The sequence below is a fragment of the Mandrillus leucophaeus genome, unplaced genomic scaffold (assembly GCF_000951045.1).
Source record: "Mandrillus leucophaeus isolate KB7577 unplaced genomic scaffold, Mleu.le_1.0 Scaffold448, whole genome shotgun sequence".
Lineage (NCBI taxonomy): Eukaryota > Metazoa > Chordata > Mammalia > Primates > Cercopithecidae > Mandrillus > Mandrillus leucophaeus.
In genome coordinates this window covers 3383553-3408009 of record NW_012104787.1, presented here as the reverse complement: position 1 = coordinate 3408009, position 24457 = coordinate 3383553, and the positions used below count along the sequence as shown (strand labels likewise).

Genomic DNA, 24457 nt, shown 5'->3' with positions numbered 1-24457 from the left:
AAAGGTTGTGGGTGTAAACCTCAAAGCTCTGTTTTGTCTAGACTTGGTTTCCAGGTGGGTTCAGGCTCTCTGCTCCATGGAACCCAACAGCCAGGAGATTTCCGCCACTGCTTCCTTGGGTCGAGACTGGCGGAAGAGCAGGGGCTCAGGACTATGACATGAACGTGAACCGTGGACCGAAGTGGGTGTTCGGGACAGCTGATTGGATAGGGTCCTGAGCTATGCTGAGGAGTGACGCTGGCACTTTGGTAATGCAGTGGAATGGAATATTCCATGGTTAATTAGCAGTCACTGAGTTAATTAGCAGTCACTGAGTGTCTATTGTGAGCTGGTCACCACTTGGATGAACGAACTGGCAAGTAGACTCGGAGGAGGTCACGTGCCCAGGAGTTTGTTTACAGAGTTCGGTTTCTTCCCATATGGAGGTGTGCAGAATGTTCGCTTACAGGTGTGTGATCACGGGGTGGGTCAAACTCCTCAGCTTTCCTATGGAATGCCAGTCCCAGGACCCTCTGCAATCTGAAGCCCTCACACAAAGAACACAGTATTTATGTCAAACTCTACCCTTCTGTGCTACCAAACAAAGCCGAGCCAGAATAAAGCAAAGTGAAAAAGCTCATAAACACTTCCTGGGGCTGGGCTCACAAACTAAAGCTCAAAGCAGAACAAGCCAGATGCATTTCAAACCCATAAACACACATGAGGACACCCGAGCTGCCACTGGCCCGAGCAGACTGGGTGCTAAAACAGCACTGGAGCAACTGAAGGAGGGTGTCATTCTAAAATTAGAAGTCTGCTTTCTCTTCCCTCTGAACATATATGGGTGGAATTATGGATTAATGTTGAAAATTGATTTCCTTTGTACTTCAAGGGGACCTGGGCAGTGATGCCCACACTCCCTCCCGACCCTCTCCACCTACACACTCTCCCGCAATTCACCCCGGAGACCTAGAGCTTTTGCTACCGATCACATCTTGTGTCCTGTATAAACAAGGGCTGGTAACTAGTACAGGAAATGAACTTCACAAGCATTGACTGTGTACCCACCTGTGGTATGGGGAGTTGCCAAATTTTTTTCTAACTGAGAATGTTCACAGAATCTCGAAACTTTCTTTCAGCTTCCCCCTCTGCACACTTGAGTGTGGGCACCTGCCATGCGTGCACACATACCCAAGCACAAAATTTCCCTCAATTTCCCCCAAGACACATCAACAGTGAGATTTGCCGATACATACATGGGCACACAGCCGTTCCCAAACCTTCTCCTTTGTCTCCCCACCTGCCTTTCCATATATAAACAAGAGTGCCTAGGCATGCTGGTGCTGCCCCTCCCCGCCTCGGACACACGCAGAACTTTGTGCCCACTCAGCACGATCCAGCACACAGGAGCTGGGGAGCCAAGGATATTTATATCCCCACGTGTGCACCGGCGTGCACGCACACATGCATGCGCACACGCACGCGCACACACAGGCACATCCCAGCTGGCCCCAGCACAGCTGTGACAGGCCTGGGTCTGTTTGCCATTGTTTTCCTTCGCCTTTAACAGGCGTTCATGCAACACAGAGGAGGTCATCATGAGAGGTTTCCACCCCGTTTTGTAGCATTTACCCCGAGCCTGAGTGTTGGGGAGGTGGCTTTTGAGAATGAGCTATGGGTGGCAGTGTGGAAAGCAGAGACAAAGGCATTCCTTCCCATCTCCTGCCTGAGCTTCGCTCGCTAACGTGCACTGCTCTGGATTGTTCGGAGATTTCTTTATGTGTCGCCCTGTCTGAAACCTGGCTGGGAGGACGGAGGCTCAGCCAAAGAATTTCTGGAAGTTCTGTCTCAAGGTCCTGCTTTGTCACCTCTTATTACTACAATTGTTCTAGGTCCGGGCTGCCTGGGGGCACACTGTGTCCTGAAAGTCTGAGTGGCAGGCCCCAGCCACATAAGCAAAGACAAATTTAGGTAGAAACTGAAGGAGAAAAAAATAGACCCCAAGTGGCCACTATCCCTCTAGGAATTTTGGCCCACAAGAAAAGCTGGTATAGAAAGAATTCCCCACCTGACCCTCAGCAGCAGTGAATGTTCTAATGATTCCTTCAGCAGTACATATGCAAAGTGGATACTGTCTTTGCATTGACAATGATTGGTTAATCTGGCTGGGCGCCGTGGCTCACGCCTGTAATCCCAGCACTTTGGGAGACTGAGGTGGGCGGATCTCCTGAGGTTGGGAGTTCGAGACCAGTCTGGCCAACATGGTGAAACCCCATCTCCATTAAAAATACAAAAAAATTAGCCAGGCATGGTGGTGCGTGCCTGTAATCCCAGCTACTAGGGAGGTTGAGGCAGGGGAATTGCTTGAACCAGGGAGGTAGAGGTTGCAGAGAGCCGAGTTCATGCCACTGCCCTCCAGCCTGGGCGACAGAGTGAGACTCCATCTCAGAAAAAAAAAAAAAAAAGATTGGCTAATCTACAAGCTCACTTGCTATTTCTAAGAGTCAGATGGGACTTCATGCATCTAAGACACTAACAAACCCAGAGTTCTTACTGTGTGGATCTGGACAGAAGGGCGACTGACAGATTTCTCACTGTGCCCCACTGAACTGTGCAAGGGACTGGCTAGAAATACATGTACTTCGTCTGTAGCCATTGCTTGCAAACTCTACCCCACTCACCTCTGTGGCAGAGTCCTTTCTTCAAATAAAATCTTACTAGAAAGCCCAGTGTACAAAACTGATCAAAACAGTCTCTCTCTGGTTACACGGATGAGTTAGCTGTGTGTGTGCGGGGATGGGGTATCTCCATCTGCTCCTGCTCCATCCTTGTGCTCCCCCATCTATACTTCAGGGTATCTCTGAAGGGTTCCTTGGATCCCAGGTTGAAAACCGTTATCACAATGCAGGCCCCTTCTTGTAACAGTTGTTAAACTTTGTACCCAAGAAAACACGTAATGACAAAGAGCTGCTAGGAATTTGACAGCCTTTCAAATTTGCCTGAGTTTTACATATTATGGATTTCAGCTGCTGCCCATGTTTGGTGTGGTATTAAGAGTTATGGACCCCTTGCTGAAATGCCCTGGCCTTTTGCTGGTCTGCAGTTCACAAATTAGGAATAACTGTGCAGAAATTAAGAACAAGAAATGAGACTGGGGTCCCAGATGGAGCCACACCATCAAGTGTGGACACTGGGCTCCAGTGTCTAGTGAAGAAATTTGTGCTTAAATAGTATTTGGCAATGGAGAGCCATTAAAAAGCCATATGTGATTACTACTATTAATTACTTTTTAAGCCAGGAAATAAATGAATGAAAATGAACTAGCAAAAAAAAAAAAAAAAAAAAAAGGATTACTCCCTTGCAGTTTAAGTTCCCTTTCCCATCTCTAGCTGTCTTAGCCTCTACATCCCAACCCCAGGGTCCACTGGGAGAGTTTCCCTCCTGAGCGTCAAGGACAGGCCCAGCCCAGACACCTTTCTCCAGTCTTCATGATCAGAGGCACTGAATGTCTGCTGTGGCATTACGTAAAGTGAGTGGTCCAGCTCAGGCTTCGGCACCCTTGTGACTATGAGCAAACTCATTGATGTACACAAATGAACACATGCCTAAATTAAAGAATGTACGTATGGGTGAACAAAGAGGGGATTTATATGGTGTGCAGGCCAAAGTGGAGGCCTAATTCCTTGGTTCTGCCCACCTTCTTTCCTAGACCTTCAGACCCCCCTCCCCCTAAATACATCAATGAAGTCCTTGGTTTCAGCTGCGGAGTGAGGAAATACAACCGGAGGTGGCATGGAATGCTGGTGTGGAGAGTCACTGCGCCCTGATCCAGCTCTGCACTCCGCTTGCCTTGGGGAGAATTGCTAAAGCTTCAGGTCTGGAATGTGTCCATGCTTAAAATGAAAGGTACTATTAACGTGCATCTACCAACTTCAGAAGGGGCCGTAGGGATGAAGATGTAATTAAAGCCTGTGAGCACTTTGTGCTTCTTGATGAAAGACAACAACACCAGCGTGAAGTTTTATTATCTACCGACTCTGTTTTTAAAATGGTTCCAATTCCTTTCCGTTTTTCCTTTTGGGGTCTGAATAAATTTTATTAGCTATTAATTTCAAAAAAGTCCTCCTTGTACCTCAGAGCAGGATTTTATTTAGCGCCTCAGAGAATTTCTTTCCATACCCCAGACCCTCAAAGGAATCCTCTTGGTCAGGGTGGAAGAGGCCTGTGTGTGTTCAGCTGCTGAGTTCAGTTCAATTTAATACATACTTATGGAACATCTACTCACATCTTCTTAGCCCTGAGAGGCAGGGCAGGGCTGAAATGAGTAGGAAAGGTTGTGAACTTTGGAGCCAGGCTGCCTGAGGGTTGAATTCCAGCTGACACTTCCAAAGGAGTCCTTGGAGAGCCTCTCCTCACCTCTCTGAATCTCTGTCACCTGTAAAATGGAGATAACCCCATTTATCTCCCAGGGTAAGGTAATAAAAAGATAGAAATCTAGTGAGTGGTGGGTAGGCACTCGGTGAGGCCTTGCTGCCTTCTCTCTAGCATCAGCCTCCGGAGGAGGGGGAAGGGAGATGCCTCTTCCTCAGCTCTGTTTCTCCTCCCTGAGGCCCTCTGTCTACTCCTAAAGGCTTGTCCATCCATTTTGGAAAGAATGTCAGCCAGTTAAACCAGTGCTTCTGAAATGTTCTCATGTCAATTTCTCCTGTGCTTCTGGGCAGCTCATTTCCTCCATACACACCCTCCTCCACCAAAATACCTGCACGGCCTCCCCATCATTGCACACTCCACCCTCCCTTCAAACCCATTCCCAAGGAGGAGAGAAGAGCTTTCCTATTCTTTTGAGAGAGCACGCAGTGGAAGTGGCTTTGCTTTGTTGTCTCCACTTCAGAAAAGATCAAACTGCAGTCTCCATGAAGTGTCAGTCCTCCAAAGGAGGCTTCAGGCCAGAGGGAGGAGCGGTGAGGCCAGGCAGGGTAGGCTGAGGCTGTCCCAGAGGGACCAGTCCAGGCAGAACCAACACAGCCTTCCAAGGTGTCCTCACAGGGGCCCATATCACCCTGGATCTAGCCTGAAAGATGTCCCCTAGAATGTTCCCTGGCAGATATGGCTGTCCTGTCTGAGAGAACCACGATAAAGGAGTTCACACAGGATCCTGTCCTTTTCTAAATGAGGATTCTTGTCTCCCGGGTTCCCAGGGAGGAGAGCGGATGCAAGGGAGCCCTTGAATAGGCACCACAGAGGCCAAGACACTTTAAATTAAGCTTCCAACGCTTAGAAGGGGCCATGGCTTCCCACAAATCCCCTGGTGCACGCAGCTTTGAGGCAGAGTGTTCAGTCCGTCTGTTCTTTTAGAAGTGCGCCTTGGAAGCCAGGAGTTATTTGTTTCCGAAAGGTAGGCGCTCATCAGGTGGGTGGTCTTTGCATTTTTTGTGTGCTTTGATTCCTTCCCTTTTCTTTTCAGGACTATTGAGGGGTTTATTTTTCCCTCTCCCAGCAGTGCTCGGGGGTTTGGCTGCAATGTGCATCTGTGTTGGGTTTTCCCACAGGCCCCTGCAAAGGCAGCCCCGTTGCCTTCAGAAAGTCCCGGGCGGCCCGTGGGGGGAGTTGGAGCTGCAGCTGTGCGCCCCCTCCCTTCTGCAGCAGGCTTTGATCAGTTTTCGTGGGGGCTGAGTGCAGCCTGACCTCCCATCTCCAGCGTCTCTCAGGTGGAAAGTTCTGTTCAGCCTGTCTGTGGCTTCAAAGGCTCTCCCTCCTTCAGGCTGGGATGAGACTGATAATGGTTCTCATTTTGTTGTCGTGTGATCTCCCAGCAGCCCCCATCTTTCCATTGACAGGCTTTTTACTTATTTGGTTGGGCTGCTTTGGCCAAACTCAAACCACCTTTCTGGTTGAGGAAGCACATTGACGTCCTCTCCCATTGAGGCTCCTTTGATGGCTCAGACGTGGCCTTCCAGCCCAGACAAAGGTGACCAGGCTGCGGCAGCCAGGCACCTGGCGAATCAGCATCTGGGCGTTGGGCAGGGCAGATGTCCCTCCGTGAGGGCAGAGGACTGTGTGAGTCTACAAGTCTGTGAAGAGGAACACCCAGCCCCGCCTTTTCTACCTTTGAAGCCTAAGGCAAGTCGCTGCTTTCTGCTCTAGTTCCTTGCAGGAATCCAGCGGTGGTGGCCGATGTCACACCCCACCCCATGCTTGTGCCCGAACCTGGGCTGGACATAGGCAAGGCCAAAGCCCTGACATTGACAACATTTCCAAAGAACTTGAGCCATTCACTATCTGGAGAAGTGGGCACCGAGCCAGTTGAGCTTGGGGAGTTCCTGTTCTGGCCCATTATTTCCAACAGTTGTGGCCTTACAGCCTTAGTTCTCAGTCCAAAGGGTTAACAACAGCTACCTTAGCTGCTCCAGGGTCTACTTCCGGCTCCGGCCCCAAAGTGCTGCTGACCCTGTGCTTGGGCCTTCCAGCCCCCCATGGTGTGTAAAAGGACAGGGCTGGACATTCAAGGTAGCTGTCAGTGAGTTTGCACAGGGGTTGCTGCCTCACCAAAGGTCCATGGGGCCTGGGCTGCAGCTCGTCGCTCCTCATGATGTGGATGGGGTTAGGCTGCACGTTGCCCTTTGGTTTCCTCATATTTAAAATAAGGGTGGCCAAGGGCAACAGGAGCGGTCAGGAGAGCATCCTTCTTCCTCAGTCTGATAGCACAGTCTCTTCCTTCCTTTTGATCATACTCAAAACAACTGCAATAGAACAATAAGTCTGGGAGGAGGCCAGAGGGGGATTTATTATGCTGTTGTGCTGTGGCACAGCCTTGCCTGACTTTATCTTGCACTGAGGTCTGCATGGGAGGAAATCTGCAGGCCTGTGGATTGTCTCTCTGAAACTGAACTCCCTCCAACCTGAAATCTGGGAGGGCAGGGGAGACGCTGCCATGCTGGCCACACGCCAGCATGAACCATGGCAAGAGGGAAACCAACCCAGATCTCCCAAAACTCTGAAAACATGACTGTGAGAGGCACGGGGACCCCCAACAGTCAGAGCCCACCTGGGTTTAGCCCTATAAGAGGGGACTCCAGAAACAGAGTTTGCCCCAGGACAGGAGCTCATCAGAGCTTTTCTTAATAGCCAGTGTCCTCTCTTCCCATTCCAGCAGGAGAGGAAGTTGTGTGGGGAGGTGCCCTCTGTTTGTGGCAAAGCAGGGAAAGCTCAGCAGTGGACTGTCAGCTTCTCACACCAGAGAGACCATGTGGCAGGGGGTTCTCCTCTTTTCCTGACAGGGCTGAGAGCCAAGAAAGGACCTCAGAGCCCTGGAGCTGAGAGAAAGTTGATTTGTCCCAGTTTTGACTTTATCTCCCCCTCAATGCAAATGTTTTGACATCCATCTGCTGGTAGCAGGACCCACCAGGTCATCTCAGCAACCTTCATCTCAATCAACCCATCACTCCAACCCTTACTGACAAAGAAACTCTAATGCCAGTGCTGCTATTAAAAGACATACATAAATAAATACATCCTTTCTCATCCGACAGCTGGGTGCTACAGGATGCGCCCGACTACCTCTGTGGGGCTTGAGCCTTTTGTAATGCTGTGGCTCAAGCACAGGCAAACCTGGGTCAAGGTCTGGCTCCACCAGCATTTGCTAAATGACCTTGAGCAGATTACATGACCTCCCAGAGCTTCAGTTTCCTCATCTGTAAGATGGGGATGAGAATAGCAACCATATAGGATTGTTTTGAGGATTAAATGAGATAATGTATGTGACCTATCTAACACATGTTAAGCATTCTATAGAGCGTGGTCATTATTATTGCCACTATTTCAAATAGATGTGAGGATCTGATAAAACCTCCCTGGTCCTTAGTAGTATCCTCAGGTGAACCATGAGCCCCAATCTCTGCCATGAGAAGTTAACGTATGAGGAACGCAAGAGGAAAGAGACTCCACAGCACAATGTTTAGGAAAGTTCACCTCAGACCCCAGCAGCAGGTCCGGGGGCTGAACTCAGTTTTCTAGATGACCACATTCTCTCTCTCTCTCTCCAGTCATTTCATCTCTCTGGGCGACCCCACTGCATTAGTTTTCTAGGGCTGCAGCAACAAAGTGTCACGAACAGGGTGGCCTAAAACCACAGAAATGTATTCTCCACAGTCCTGGCAGCCAGAAGCCCCACATCAAGGTGTCTGCAGGGCCAGGCTCCCTCTGAAGGCTCTCAGGGAGACCTCTTCCTCGCCTCTTCCAGCTTCCAGTGGCTCCAGGTGTGCCTTGGCTTGGGGCTGCTTAACTCCAGTCTCTGCCTCCATGGTCACACTGCCCCCTCCTCCTCGTGACTTTCCCCCTCTGTGTCTCTTATCGGGACCCTTGTCATTAGATTTAGGACCCACCTGGGTAGTCCAGGATGATCTCATCGCAACATCCTTAATTACCTCTGCAAAGACCCTTTGTACAAATCAGGCCATATTTACATGTTCTAGGGGTAGGGACATGGACGTATCTCTTTTGGAGCCACCATTTAACCTACTGCATCCACTAACTCTGCAAAATATCTCATTGGATTGTGACTAAAAAGTCAGGATAAGACCTCTCACCTGGGTGGGTGAGGGGCTCACTCCTCTCCATGGTAACATCACTGCTTCTCTGCGTAGCCTCAAGGAGGGGTCATGATCCACCACCTTCAAGGAAAAATCTAGCTCTTCATTCTTTACTCATTGGCAGGGAGTGAAAACAAGTTCTTTCCACTTAGTGAGAAACAGGCACCTACTGCATCCAATGGGGGACTCAAGCCTGTGCTGAGTCCCAGGGCTTCCTGTTCTTAGTTGGATATGTTGGGATTTCAAAACCCACTGTGGGCTGGGCGCGGTGGCTCACGCCTGCAATCCCAGCCCTTTGGGAGGCCGAGGCAGATGGATCACGAGGTCAGGAGATCGAGACCATCCTGGCTAACATGGTGAAACCCTGTCTCTACTAAAAATACAAAAAATTAGCTGGGCGTGGTGGCGGGCGCCTGTAGTCCCAGCTACTCGGGAGGCTGAGGCAGGAGAATGGCGTGAACCCAGGAGGCAGAGCTTGCAGTGAGCCAAGATCGCGCCACTGCACTCCAGCCTGGGTGACAGACCAAGGCTCTTTTTTAAAAAAAAAAAAAACAAAAAAAACCCCCATTGTGCCCCTTAGGCTTATGAGTGCAAAAATTCACATGTGATGAGCCCCCTTCTGGCAAAGCCCCATCAGAAACATCATCCTCTCAGTGCTCAAAACCTTCACCTTCTCCTCTTCTTGCCAACCTCCAGAGGCCCCACACTCACTGAAAAGGGGGCATAACTCCTCTCTTTTCTCAAAGGCCTCCTCTGGCCTCGCTCTCTGACCCCTGTTGTCTATTTCCTCCTTCAGCCCCTTATTCAACCATAAACATCCTTGTCTCATAGGAAAGACATTGCCCAGGGGTTCCCAGTCCCCTGTCAGGAAGGTCTTTCCTCCAAAATTTGCGGACAGTTAAGCTACTAGACTGCAAGGGAAGACACAATGTGTTTTTTGTTCTTCCAATCAAATAATACTTGTATATAAATTTAGTACAGGTCTCAGCTCCTTCCAGGTGGCTTTAAGAAAAAAGCCAGTGTTATGCCCTTTCCCTCTGATGAGTCTAATTGCATGGGGCTCTGGTGGTGGCCCTGCTTTGCCCTTCAACAGTGTCTATGAATCACTTTGTGTTTGTAGGTTTCTTTTTAAAGGTGTTCCTCCTATTTCTGGCTCACAGATGTTGACAAGTAGCATGTGTAGAGTTCAGTCTGCACAAATCTGGGAGCTCTGAACACTAGATCATATATTCACAGAGTCCCCCACCACTGGAACCTGGCTAGGTGCAGGAAAGTCACCATAACCCTACAGTCCTGTGGAAAGGGTAGAGTAGTGGGGACTAACTGGAAAGAAGTGAAAATAAGACAAAGTAGCCAGTGGAATCTCCAGTCTGTGCCTTGCTTAGGTATGGAGAGTGCAGCAAGACGATGGGTGAAGCCCATTGCTTCTCTGAACGATCTTTCAGCTTGTCTGCTGAGGGTCCACTTTCTCTCCTTTCTCTGCCTGCATGTTTGTGCAAAATTTGTGTCTTCAAGTGGAGACTACGAGTTTTGTGTGCATGGAACAGAGCCCTCTAGAAGGGTCTTGTGCCACTTTAAAATGTGACTCCCAAAAAATCTGACCTGTGCTCCTATATTGCTGATGGAAATACAAAATGGTTCAGCCATGTGGAGAACAGAATTGCAGTTCTTCAAAAAGTTAAACATAGAATCACCATATGACTAGTAAATCCACTCCTAGGTACATACCTTAAAAAAATTGAAAATAGGTATTCAAATAAATACATGTGTATGCAAGTTCATAGCAGCACAATATTCACAATAGTTGAAGGGTGGAACCAGCCCAAATGACCACTGATGGATGAATGAATGAGCAAAGTGCAGTATATCCTGACAATGGAGTATTATTCAGCCATAAAAAGGAATGAAGTACTGGTGCATGCTACACCATGGAGGAAGCTTGAAAACACACTAGTGAAAGAAGACAGACACAAAAGGTCACATACTATATGATTCCATTGATATGAAATATCCAGAATAGGTAAATCCATAGCGACACAGTAGGTTGGTGGGTTTCCAGGAGCTGGGAGGAGGGGAGATGGGAACGCTTGAATAGCGGTTATGGGTCTTGCTTTTGGGGTGATGAAAACATTTGGAAGTAGACAGAGATGCTGGTTGCACATCATGATATCTAGTTGCCATGGAATTGTTTACTTTAAAAAGGTTAATTTCATCTTATATAAATTTCACCTCCATAACAATGAAATGTTTTAGAAAGAGAAAGTTTAAAAAAAAAAAAAACCTGTGTGTTCCACGAACACAACCCAACCCCTGCTCTCGTTCCCATTTCCCGTTCCCTTCCTGGTAGACCTGTGTGCCCATTGTCAGTGCCATGGTATCAAATCAGCTTGTGGTGCAGATTACTGTGGGCTTGTTCTTGATCCCACTTCTGAGACACATCCTCTAGAATTCCATGACTAAAGCTGAGTCTACACAGTAGCAACCAAATGTTTTACCAGAGAACAATGGGTGTCTCACCACAAGACTCTTTCCCAATATTTTGTTTCTGTGGTGGTAAAGTGGATTTTTCTCAGCAAGATGAACAGGTTTGCACATTTCTCTGTCTCTAGGAATTTCCACAGGCTGCAAGAAGAAAAAGAATACAAGTGTCAAGATACCTAGAAAAAGATGGAAGGCTTGCATAAAACCTACTGGGCTAAAACTGTTGTTTATTGAAGTTATGGGGAAAAAAGTTCATGTCCCCATTCTATTTGTTCCAACTTCATTTGAAGAGTTGAGAGAGAACCTGTAGTTTTGTGCTTCTAGAACAGAGAAGATTTGGAACTTCAAAGAGAAAACTGCCCCTAGGGAGAACTGGGGACATGCAGATACCCTGCGTTAACCAGGGCAGAAAGTTGTAGTCTGTTGATGGAACTGTCATTCACTCACGCACCTAAACCCTTGAAGTCATTCATGAGGGTGGAAATCAACTTCTTCCAAGCTCCTGTTAATGTTGATATTTTGACCTCCTCCTGTGACTCACGAATGTTCTTAATGGAATTCATTCATTCACTGCATATGGTCCTGCCACGTGCCAGAAGGCAATGGGCCAGGCCACTGGCTGGAGAAGACCCCGTCCCTGCCTTGCTGCATAAGCATCTCAGTGAAAAAGCCAGGCAGACACACCAGGAACATCACAGCCATACGGCAAGTGCTCAGACAGAGGTATCAGGCCATGGGAGCACCAAGGAGTCATTGCCTCTGGGTCCTGTCAGAGGTGGGGACGGTGGAGTCCAGTGTTAAAGGAAGACAGTGACAGGAGACCAGCATTGCAGGCAAGTAAGCACCTCATCCACACTGGCCCAGAAGCATGGACACAGGTGGCATATCTGGGGAACACTGCTGCAGAGAGGAGATGAGGCTGTCGGGGCAACTTGGGGCCAGGCTGGAAAGGGTCTTACATTTGACCGATTTTCTTCTGCTGACTTTTTCCTTTTCATAGGAACAACAGCCAAATATTTGTCATAAATCATTTTCCTTCATCCTGTCAGTAGCCCCCTTTTACCGATGAATACACTGAGGTTCAAAAAGGTTAAGTAATTCCAAAGAGGGATGCACATATCACCGGAACATATGAGACACTGCTTGTCAATGACTGAGTGGTTACTGCTAGGGGAAGCCAGGATGGAAGGATGGGACCAAAAGGACAAAGGCGGCTTTAATTGCATCAGTAACATTTCATTTCTTAAGCTGGGTTTGGGTACACGGATGCTCTTTGTGCCCTTTGGTTTGTGTGAAATTTTCATAATGACTCTTAGAGTCACTGGACTTGCGTGTTAGGGCAGCATCTCGGCTTGAAAAGAGGCAGTGTCTGAGGCTGAGGGTCCCTTGAGAACACAGGGGCTGCCCTTCATATCCAAATGCTTGATGGGTTTTTCACTGTGGTTAAAGGGGTAAATCACTATTTATTCCACCTAGTCAAGGCCTCAGAGCTGACACTTCTACAGAAAAAGCAGGACAGACAGGTTTGGCCCTCCTGGTTCCCTTGGGCAGGAACTGAATGTTTCCCATCTAGGGGCGTATGAGCAGAGAGGAAGGGGTCTGAGCCCCACAGTGTGTCCTCAGTCACTGCTTCTACGCGGCTTGGCTGCCCATGCTCCGAGTTCCTTTCCCAGTGCATTTCCCTTCAAGTTAACACTGTTTGCTTCCTCCGCTAGAGCATCCTGCCCCCTCCAGCGTAGCCCTGAGGAGACCCAGCCCCCTGCCTTCCTGGCATGCAGAGCTTAAAACAAGAGCTCTCTGCCATCGGACATCCTTACCATTTCCAGCTATTGAGTGTAATCAGGTGTGCCAGGATCTGATTTCAAAGCCGAAAGCAAAGGGGCTCGGAGGAATCCTCTCTCTCGATTGCGCCAGTGGAAGACAAAGGGGTCTGAACAAACAGGATGCGCTGAGAGCTATGGAGAGCACTCCCCAGCAAGCGGGGCGGGCAGGATGCAGGGTTGGAATAGTTGACCTGTAAGCCTGGGCGTTGGCACGCGAGGCAGTCATGCCCAAGAGAAGCAAGGCAGGGCATGAATAGATGCTGATTCATCTGACAGCCTCTCTGGATGGTTCCTGGGCCCAGGGAGTTATATCATCCCTGCCCGACTAGAAGATCCTGACTCTGGCCGTTCACCTTGCAGAGAATGCTGACATTTCTAGAAATCAGAGAAAACCCACCATGCCTTGTAGGGTGGATGAGTGGTACTCAGGAATCTACAAGCAAGTTAGAACCGATGAGTTGTGGAGGTGGAGAAGACCCACTGGTTGCACCTCAATGTCTGGGTCCTGATGGATCCACTTTTTTTCTGCCCCTGTTTCTATCTCTTACCCCATACTCTGCTTGCTAGGCTTGGGAACCTACATCTAGCAAACTCTCCCGATCATTAACTGGATAAAGTGTTAAAAGTCATTCCAGAGAACACGACCCTTCTTGGGAGGCTATAGGCCGAGAGAAAATTTCAGTATTTCCTTTCTCCTTCCCATTGCCCCCATTTTTATATGGCAGGAATCAGAGATGAAAACAAATGTTGTAACAAACCCGACTTGCAGGCAAACAAAGATCATCAAAGGCAACAAGAATAGGAAGCAGGTTACAGTGGGAAGAACGCGCCCATCTGGACTGACCCCTCACTGATGGTGAAACTTAGTGGTGTTGCCCCAGTTCACCATCTTTCAGAGATAGCCTTGCTGGTGTTTTCACCCAGGGATGCTTGGAATATTGCCCAGGCACCTCTGGCTGTTTCAGTGACTCAGGGAGTGCTCCTGACATTTTCTGGATGAGGCTGGAAGTACAAATGTCCTCCAGTACACAGGATAGTCATACAACTGAAGAACTACTCCCAACCTTTTGCTAATAGAGCAGCACTGGTGAAATTGGTCATTTCTGTGGTGTTTTTTTTGTTTGTTTTTTGTTTTGTTTTGTTTTTTTAAGATGGAGTCTCACTCTGTTACCCAGGCTGGAGTGCAATGGTGTGACCTCAGCTCACTACAACCTCTGCCTCCCAGGTTCAAGGGATTCTCCTGCCTCAGTCTCCCAAGTAGCTGGGAATACAGGCACGTGCCACCATGCCCAGATAATTTTTTTTTGTATTTTTAGTAGAGACGGGGTTTCACCATGTTGGCCAGGCTGGTCTCGAACTCCTGACCTCAAGTGATCCACCTGCCTGGGCTTCCCAGTGTTGGGATTACAGGCGTGAGCCACAGCATCCAGTCAGAATTGGTCATTTCTGACACTCAGCTAAACCCTGAGCTCCTCTAACCTGGAGCCTTTGAACATGAAACCTATAGAGAGAGTCTCTGAAAAGAATCCAATTCTAAAGGCCACTGTTTGTTCTAGATGAAATAAAAAACACACAGAAAATGAAAACCCGCCTGACATCTATAGTTCATCAATTTCCTTTAAAGGCAACTCTTACACAAACTCAAAAGTTCCCAAGAGAAATTCTAACCTGGCATAAAGCATCGGGAGATTTATGGAGATGCTTTCTCCCAGAGCTAGAGTTCTGGGAACCGGAGACTCAGAGGCTGCCTCTTGGCTTCTATAAAATAGGTCTGGGACGTACATTAGGTTGTTTTGTCCCTATACAGTGTAAATAGCTGGTGCGTGACACTTCAGCAATGGCTAAAAAATAAAATTCGAGCTAATCATGGGTATATGGGAAGCACAACGAATGTGCAAGTTGCAAATGATTTCTCTCTATGTAAAATGGCAACATAACTAGGGCTGTTCTTTAGTATGGCCAGGGTAGAAGCCGAGTATGAGGTCCTTGGGGGAATTCTAACTACATGAAATTGACTAACTAGGGCTGTTTTTTTCTTGGAGGGGACAGGGAGACACCAGCAGATACCATCCAGATTTTTCTTAAAAGGAGAGACTTGATGAATCCATCATTCTACTCATAAGCAAATGCCTTTCACAAATAATTTGAATTCTAGTGAGATTTTGAGCACAAAGCTGCAATGTCTTTGAGAACTTGATTTATGATTCAAGATGAACTGCTGGTAACTCTGGGGTCATTCAGCCAGGGGAGATGGGAAGGGCAGACCCATTAATCAAAAGGTAGCAGGAGACCCCTCCAGGTGAGCCAAATGCACAAAGGGAGGAAGTGAGTCCAGGTGGAGAAAGAGACCCCTCTCCTCATCTCTGGGGTTGCTGGGAGACAGCTCTGCTTCAGGGAAGCTCGGAGGGATGGTCTAATGTACATTCTCTCAAAGAATCAGAGAGGCTGCAGCTTGTCTGAGAAGAATTTAAATCCTGGCTCTGATACTCACGAGCTGTATGACATTAAGCAAGCTACCTAAATCTGAACCTTGGGCCCTTCCAAGATGGGAATAACGGTACCTGCCTCAGAGGGTTGTTGGGGAAATAAGCAGGCATTTACTGAGTACCTAATACATGCCAGGCTTGGTACGAGGTACTGGAGAGACAATGGTAGAAGGGTTGACAGTTTCATGAAATCACTTCTGTAGCTCACTAGGCACAGACACTGCCTATCATTTGGTAGCTGCTCAACAAATGATACTTCCCTTCCCCTTATAATCTGTACCACCGGGCACCTGCTATGTGCAAGCTATTGTGTAGGCCCTTGGCCCTGACATCAAGTAGCAATTTGTAACTTCAAAACTGGTTTCACACATGAGAACAAATGTCAGCAGTTTTTGCACTTGCTCATGGAGAGATAGCAGGAGGGATTTTGAGCTCACAAATCCCTTTAGTTGTAGCAGTCCTTCTTTTACTGATGTTACATTCTGGACTCCTCAGAAAGATCCAACCTATTTATTCTAGGTCATTAATATACCTGACACTGCTCTAGGTGCTTAAGAAAAAACTCAGTGAAGAAATCAAAGATGCCTGCCCTCCAGGGCTTATATGGTAACAGAGAAGACACAGAACGAAGGGTAAACATTTTGAGCTATTGATTATTTATTACCTTGTATGGAGATAAGTGCTTTGGGAAAATATAAGAAGAGCAGGATGGGGGTAAGCAGAGCTGGCTGCAATTTTAAGTGGGTCAGTCTCACAGAGAAGGTGATATTTTAGCAAAAATTTAAAGGTGAGGGAGCCATCCATTATGTGAGGAAAGGAGGTGAGGGAGTCAGCTATGGTACTCTGGGGAAAAGGGTTCCAGCAAAGGGTTCAGAAGTGCAAAGGCCCTAAGGTGAAAGAATGCCTGTGACAGGGGTCAGCTAGGAGGCAGTGTGTCTGCAACAGGTGAGCGAGCCAGGAGCCATGAGAGGCGGGGAAGCAGGTGCCGCTGGAATGGGTAGGGCTTTCTAAGCCTGTGGAAGGACTCTGCTTTCAGTCTGAGTGAAAAAGGGTTACTTGAGAGTTTTGAGCAGAGGAATGGCATGATCTGATTTATGTCTTAAAACTGGAGAGGAGGTCATAAACTCAGGCTCAGGCCTTCCATGAAGGCTGGAAAACCATCCATTTATCTACCCTGTCATCTTCACAGGCCCCCTGGCATGAAAATTAGGCAGATTATTTCTATTCCCATTTTACAAACTGGGGAACTGGGACTCGGGAAGGCTATGGGTGTTCTCTGAGGGCCCAGAGCTGGAAGGTGGTAGGGCTGAGGACTGAATTCTTGCAGTGCCCCCCGACGTGGACTAAGATGGGTTTCTGGACACTAGGAGCTGTCTGCTCCACAGTGTCCATGGGGCTTTCATGCATCCTTGAGGATTGTTTTGATGCAGAGAAAAGACCAACTGGGGCTACTCTGGTTTTTGAAATTAATATTTATTAGATTTACACATTGAAAAAACTCAGTTTTCTTTTAGGCTTTAAAGTTCATCTTACAAATCTTATTACATTCTAGTTATAAATCGTAGATGGTCAATGACAGTTTGTGGATGATGTCCTCACATTTCAAAAGATCCTTTCTTACTTTATGCCTCAATAATGAGCACGATGCGTTGCACCTAGTACATCCCACATCATATATCTCAGAGTCAATCACAACAGAAAGGAAGAGAGGGAGCACTGCTGGGGGCCTGAGGTGGGGGTGCAACTTGGCCAGGCACTAATCCATGACCAGGGCTGGGGCTCCAGGCCTCAGGGTCTGTGGAGTGGGCTTACTGGCAGGACTGGCTGCTGGGCAGGTGCCACAGGAAGAAGATTGGAGAGGCACCTGAATGTAGGAAGAAAGCGAATGTTTTCCTTTTCCTTATCTCCTAGTTCCCTTTTTATCCTTAACTCTGGAGAAAAAATTGTGACTACAAAGTTGTAGGCTGGTTTTGCTTCTACTATGTTGATGAGCAGAGGCTCCAGGGGCAGTTTGACAGTGTAAGGCCCCTCTGAGGAGGCCTCCCATTGCTTATCTCAGTCTTTTTCTAACTCCCTGCTCTCCCCTTGGCCTCTCCATGGTCCATCTTTCTCTCTGCTGTCCTTCCTGCAGTGTTCCTCCCTACCCCTCCCTTCTTTTGGCCTTGGGAGCTCTCCACCCTTCCCCTCCCAACGTTTTCCCTCCATACCCCACGCTCTTTGTTGCTGAATTCAAGGTTCTCAATACAATAAAGCTTTGATGATTTGCCCCAATTGAGAAGGAGTGTCAGCTTAAATTAATGAGGAGTCTGAATAATAGAATTTTAAAGCAAAGTTTAGTTGCTTTCATGTTGTTAAGACATCCTTTCCAGAGAGAAGAGGTAGCATTTAAATGCAGTAATAGTTGATGTTGAGAAATGGGGCAATATGTCTTAGAGAATCTTTTCAGTAATCTACCAGAAACGAATCACTTATCATTAGCATATACTTTCCTTGAATCAGAGTGTTTCTGCCTTTAAAACCTTTCATTTTTAGTGACCAATATTTTTTAAATCACTGATTTTATCAGACTTCTCTCAGATCCACAAGTGTCAACCCCTGAGTTCTTCATGGCAGAGACATTTTCACACTGAAAGTCTCTCTAGAAATTTTTAATTTTCAATGACATAAGCAATACATGAATATATTCTCTTTGCAAAAAATTGATACTTTAAAAATAAATTAAAATCACATAAATAATAAAATGATTTCTGTTATCTCATTTACATTACTTCCTTTAAGGTGGTAACAATGTATTCTCATAACAAACCATTCTGCAGAAAAGTCCCTTCTCCAGGGTCCTATCCAAAAGGCAACCCTCCACACTTGATTGGATCTTACATGTTTAAAAAATAAGTAGTGGCTGAGGCAGTTACAGCTCTCAGCCTCCCAGTCTGTATCTTTATTCTGCAGTTCTCCCCACTTCCCTACCACATCTCTGTGTGTTCCATTCGCATATAATTGCCAGGAAAACTCACCAAGTGAAGCACATCTGCCAAATGTTAATAATTAGGAAATCTAGATAAGGGCATTTGAGTGTTCGTTATACTATTTTCTTTGTTTTTCTGAATGTTGAAATTTTTCATAATGAAAAAAGAAAGAAAAAGAAAAACTCACCAAATGCTAAGAACAACAAAACAACAAATGAACCTGAAAAGAAGAAAGGTCTGGTTCTAGTTACTGCTATTTTCCTCTTCCTACAGAGTCCCAGCCCTGCACTGGGAAAGGCTGTGCCTCATCTGTGGGAATAGGAACATAGAAATGCCTGGTGTATTTCTTACTAATGTGTCCACTTTTTCAAGCTCTTTCACACTTGTTCTTCTTTTACATGCACAACAAGCCTTTAGGGGGTAAAAAAGGCAAATGGGTTTCCCCCATTTTACAGAAATGGTATTATTGGGAACCAAGAGGTTTCATGATACTAGCTAATAATACCAGCTCACAGTTACTGCTTTCTTACTAGGCAGCAGGCATTGTTCTAGGTACTTACATGCATTGAATAATTTTAACCTTACAATAACTGTAAGAATTATGTGCATAATTGCCTGAGATCACAAAGCTAGTAAGTGGTGGATTGCAGCAGGAACCCAGGCAGTCTACTCATGAGCCCGAACTCACAAGCATCTATATCCTCATGTGATAACATTACAGATGCCTCCCAAGAGTGGAAATCTGGCAGCCTCCAGGGTGCATTCGGACTATAAAAGCATTCATTTGACTTATAGAGTATTTTATAATTTTTGAATTTCAAGATGTATTTAAAGAAAAAATTAATACAAAAAAAAAAAAAAAAAAAAAAAAAAAGGCCAGGCGTGGTGGCATGCACCTGTAATCCCAGCTACTTGGGAGACTGAGGCAGAAGAATTGCTTGAACCTGGGAGGCGGAGGTTGCAGTGAGCTGAGATTGTGCCATTGCACTCTGGCTTGGGCAACAAGAGCGAAACTCCATCTCAAAAAATAAATAAATAAAACAAAAATAAAGAAAAAATTTATCTGAAAACTTGTAAAATCAGACGTTCTGGCAACATGAGGCCAGCATCCCACAAGATAACAATTGGCTGGAGCTGAGATTGTGAAAGAGAAATTTTTCATGACAGTTTGTTAAAGGCTTTAAGTAAGACTTTATTCAAGAAGGAACACTGCAATGGCGTTTTGCAGCCGTAGAGAGAGATGGGCTCAACACCGAATACAACAAGGAAAAGTGGTAATTTATAGCCAAAGAGCAGGGTGAATGTCAGTGGATGAAAAATTACTAAGAAGAAACACCAAGGCTAGGGGGATTCTGGCTAAGCTGACATGGCAGGATTCTTACTGAAGGCAGGCAAGGGTGATAGGATATTAGAGGTGGGGGCTGAGGAATATGATTAGGTACCGAGGGTGATCAAATACCAAGGGTGGGGAATTTTCAATCAATTGACTTAGCAGGATTCTTGCTAAAACTGGACTAAGCAAGCCAAGGATAGAGCCCAAGATTGGGGCCTAGTCAGAAAGACGACTCAGAGGAGCCTGACTCAAGTTTGGTCAAAATGAGAGTCTTTGTTAGTAACTGCTGCCCATTTAAATACGGTCGGCTCTCTCTAATCTGTCAGTCCCTACAACCGCCTATTATTGCACCTGGCCTCTTTTTGCAACTCTTTTTACCTGTCTAGCATGGACATTTGAGTTTGTAACCCCTGTACTATTTAAAAAAAAAAAAAAAAAAAAGACAAACCCTAAAGAAACAGAATGTAATTTCTGTCCTGGTGCCATCAACACACTGCCAAAGTCATTTATTCATTCGTCTTTCCATGTAATAACCATCCATTCATGCATCCATCCATCCACCTTTTCATTCTATCTCATGCACCATCCCTACCTAGCTTAGCAATTCTCAAACTGCACAGTCATACTTGAATTTCTTGGCCAGTATCTACTTTTTTCCCAATCAGATAAGAAGGGCAAGATCAGAGGATAAGGGATGTTCTGTGAGGAAAACAGTTATGGTAGGTGTTGAGCTGTGTCCCCTCAAAATTCCTATGTGAAGTGCTAACCTCCAATGAGATTGTATTTGGAGATAGGGCCTTTAAAAGAAGGTAATAATGGCCAGGCATGGTGGCTCACACCTGTAATCCAGCACTTTGGGAGGTCCAGTTGGGCAGATTACCTGTGGTCAGGAGTTCAAGGCCAGCCTGGCTAACATGGCGAAGCCCCGTCTCTACTAAAAATACTAAAATTAGCCAGGTGTGGTGGCACGTGCTTGTAGTCCCAGCTACTCATGAGGCTAAGGCAGGAGAATTGCTTGAACCTGGGAGGTGAAGACTACAGTGAGTCAAGATTATGCCACTGCACTCCAGCCTGGGCAACAGAGCGAGACTTATCTCAAAAAAAAGGTAATGAATTGCACATCATGATCAGCAACCGAAAATAAAATAAAAGGATGTAATTAAGGTTAAACAAGGTCATAAATACGACCTAGCCTCATGGTGACCTCAAACCAAAAAACATACAATGGACATACAGAAAATAAGAAAATAAGAAGCAAGAAGATAAGGTTCTAATCCAATAGAACTAGTGTCTTTATAAGAAGTGGATGAGATACTAGGAGCTCACACACAGAGAACAAGCCATGTGAGGACACAGAGAGATGATGTCCACGTGCAAGCCAAGGGGAGAGGTCTCCAGAGAAATCAAACCTGCTGGAGCCTGGATCGTGGACTTCCAGCCTCCAGAACTGTGAGAAAATACATTTCTGATCTTTAAGCCATGCAGTCTGTGGTATTCTCTATGCAGCCTGAGCAGACCAATATAGCAAGGAACTAGTGTCCATGTGCCCTCTGCCTTTTCAATCCCTCTCACCCTCCCCACTTTCCCTGAACAGGCAGTCACCCAACATCCAAGGCCATGTGAATAGGTACTAAGAGAAGGTGTTGGTAATCCCAGTTAAGAAGGTCTATGGTTTCTCCAGTGCTGTGACCACACCATCAGGATGGGCTTTGAGGGTGGGAAAGGGATGGGGAGATGCCACTAAAGAATTCTACCAGCGAGATGAACTCAGGCCATCTCACTAAACCCCGTGTGCTTGAAATGGGGAGTTGATGCTTAAAGTTTACAGATTTGGAGTTGAGGTGTGGGCATGAAAAATATTAGCAAAACCCAAAGTGGCTTAAGGAGCACTGAGAGGTATAGGTTCATCCAGCTAGTTGGTTGGGTTTAGCAAGCAGTTTTTGTCTGGAGATCCTGAGTCCAGCTTAAACAGTGATGGTCAGAATAATCACTGCAAAATTTGCTTCATTTTAAGCTTTCCTCCGGCTTTTCACCAGGTGTTCTAGTTAGAGAGGCTTATGTTATTGACACAAAGATAGGTGGTTGTTGATTAACTCCGGAGGGGCATAGAGAACTGGGAGAAAGCCAAACTGGCTTCTGCTTCATCTTTGTATCAACTTTCAAGCTGTTAGATTGGTAATGACTGTGGGGTTTGGATGATGGTGTTGGGATGAGAGGCTGGACAAACCCCATATAGGTTTCTGGGCCCCAGAGGACAGCCAATAGCAATAGACTTAAACCTCTGATTCTAAATAGAATGGGCAGGGATCTGGAGGTGCTCTGGAGGAACGGAGGAACTGACTAGAATCCCACAGTAGCAGATTTGCAAACACTATCATAGGCTCCTAGGGAAATGTTGCAGTTTTAGTCACTAGATAAAAGTGTCAGTCACAGGACAAAGTTTGACCATGATTTAATCACCTTTGACATACTCAGAGCTCAGGAAAGGGCAAGGAAACACAGACATTTAGACTAGCCTCTCCTTCACTCCTAGACTCATGTCCACTAAAAATAATACGGGCAGACTGAAATTTGAATGCAGATGGTTTGGGTTTGGGTTTTAGCCATCTGATGAGTTACAAAGGTAATGGTATCTCATGAATAAATGGTAAAGCATCCTGTCACAATTCAATCTTCCCCCTAATGCTCTGGTTGATGCATGAATTCATAAAAAGCACAATTTCTCTGACTCATGTGAAATAGGGCAAAACCACACATGACTAGTCTTCCAAAAACAATCATGAAGATTTGTGAATAACTTCCAATAAAGAGCTTTGGGCACTGAGAATACAATTGGCAAAAACTTGATCCAAACCGAGTCCTTCACTTGTGTTCTAAAATCTTAGTTTGAAAGTTATTTGGGACTTCTTAGTCAAGAGTCTGGGCTTCACAAGACCTGGGGGTAGGGGCTGCAGAAAGACAAGGATCAGGGATAGGGACAAGGGATCCTTGCAGGGGACAGAGAAGACCTTGGAGGTTAATGAAGAGGGAATATCTTCCCACTTGCTTGGTCAGGGTTCCTCAAAGGAAGTTCCTCTTGCTTCTGCTGATGCTGTTTTTTGGGAAAAGGAAGTAACTCCAAAGACTGGTGGAAGGAGGAAAGGTAGCTGGGTCCCATGGTGGGAACACAATTTTCTTTAGCTGAGAGAGGGATTTTATTTCCATTCCTCTTTTCATTACACACCTTCCCCAATCTTCTTTATATTCTTAAATAAATCTCAACAGCTCTTCCTTCTCACTCACTAGTCCTATACTTCTGTGACTGGGCACTTGAACAGGGGAGAAGTAAGATCCTGGAGCCAGGAGCTGGAGGTAAGCAATAATAGGAAATGCCTAGGCTGTGAGAGTGTAAGTGGACCAGGTATACAGTTATGAGCAAGAAGCAAGAGGGAATGGGTATGCTTGCAGCAGTCCAGTTAGAGGGTATAAAGCATGCCCTGGAGTTCATCACTGTCTTGCCCTCCCACAGCCCCTCTACCAAAAGATGCCCCACCCATACCTCCTGCTGCTTGGGCAGCCATGTTTTCAGTGGCTTCCTTAGCCAACAAGGGTTTGGTTAGCTAGTGACCAGTGATGTTGTCTGAGACAAAACACTAAGATAAGCCCGAGCAATCAAATTGTCTCTTCAGAATTTTAACCAAGGAAAACAGCCAATGGAAACTGAAGTTGAAGGGCTAAGGGGTAGGGAGAAACACAAGGGTGAGCCATGTGCAAACTGAAGTTTTGAGTAAATAGAACTCTAGTATGCAGGACAAATCTGCTGGGAGAGTGACAGTAGCCCTGGGCAGACATATAGAGAAAAGCGGAGACCCCAGGATAATGAATTCCCAGGGCTGCCTCCCCTCCAGAAGGCTTTCCAATTCTGCACCACCTATATCTTTAACAGTATGTGTCCCCTTTTGCCGGAGATAATTGAGACTCTTCTTCCCAATGAAAAGAGCCCAACTGTAACTAAAAGTTTGTACAAGTTCCAAGTAGGTAGGCTGAAAACTGAATTATTATCTGAAGAGATTTGCTTTAGGGAGAGTGAGTCGGCTGGCTCTCAGCAAACATAGCCTACCACCACAGCTTACTTGGAAGCAGCCTGTGTACTTGAGATTAGGTTTTAGGCAGGAAATAGTGTGACCTAATTTCTCCTTTGTTCTTATCATGTCAGGGTACGCCAAGTCTATGTTTGAGACCTGAAGAAAGGAAGTCTTGGCATCTACAAAATATTGGTTTGGTCCGAAAAAGTTAAATTCCTTTTAAGTCACCAAAATCCAGGTCCACAAATCTCTCTGAGGAAAGCTTTAAAACCATGACTTTTTCATTGGTTGAAAGGAGCAAAGAGGTGTGCTGGTCATGTTGATTCACCAACAAGAGCTGGTGAATCATTGTTATCTCCCATTTCAAGGCTCAGGAGGGCTAAACTGGAAGGAAAACCAAAAGCAGCTCTTGTCAATATGAGACCTCCCTCATCTCTTATGTCCTCAGCTTTAGAAATGCCCCTAGGCAAGGCTGCCATCAGCACTTGACTGAAAACACATGGAGGCAGCCGATTCCGAGCATGAATTCATTATTGAAAGAATAATAAGGGAAAGTTTCTCTCTCTTGCAGCGAGAGCTGCTTTCTGGAAAATCACAGGGCTTTGAAGGAACGTGCATCATGTCTAGTAAAAAGCGGCAGAATGGAAATGGAAGGGCACGTTTCCAAAAGTCTTTTCACACAAGGCATGATGGTCTGGGGTCGCTCAAAATTAGTTGTTCTATCTATCAGGCCATGG

General features: G+C 46.3%; 1 protein-coding gene across 3 annotated transcripts in view; it reads right to left on the bottom strand.

The window, feature by feature from the left end:
• The window catches only part of RAD51B (RAD51 paralog B), an 802721-nt gene that overhangs the window by 106404 nt on the left and 671860 nt on the right, over nucleotides 1–24457 (bottom strand). The window contains exon 11 of one of the 3 annotated variants that reach the window (XM_011994254.1): nucleotides 10435–11189. The exons of the other annotated variants lie outside the window; for them this stretch is intronic. Coding sequence (XP_011849644.1) covers nucleotides 11173–11189 — 17 coding nt within the window. The 3' untranslated portion in view covers nucleotides 10435–11172. Of the gene's footprint in view, nucleotides 1–10434; nucleotides 11190–24457 lie in introns of those variants that run through there. 3 annotated transcript variants of the gene reach the window in all.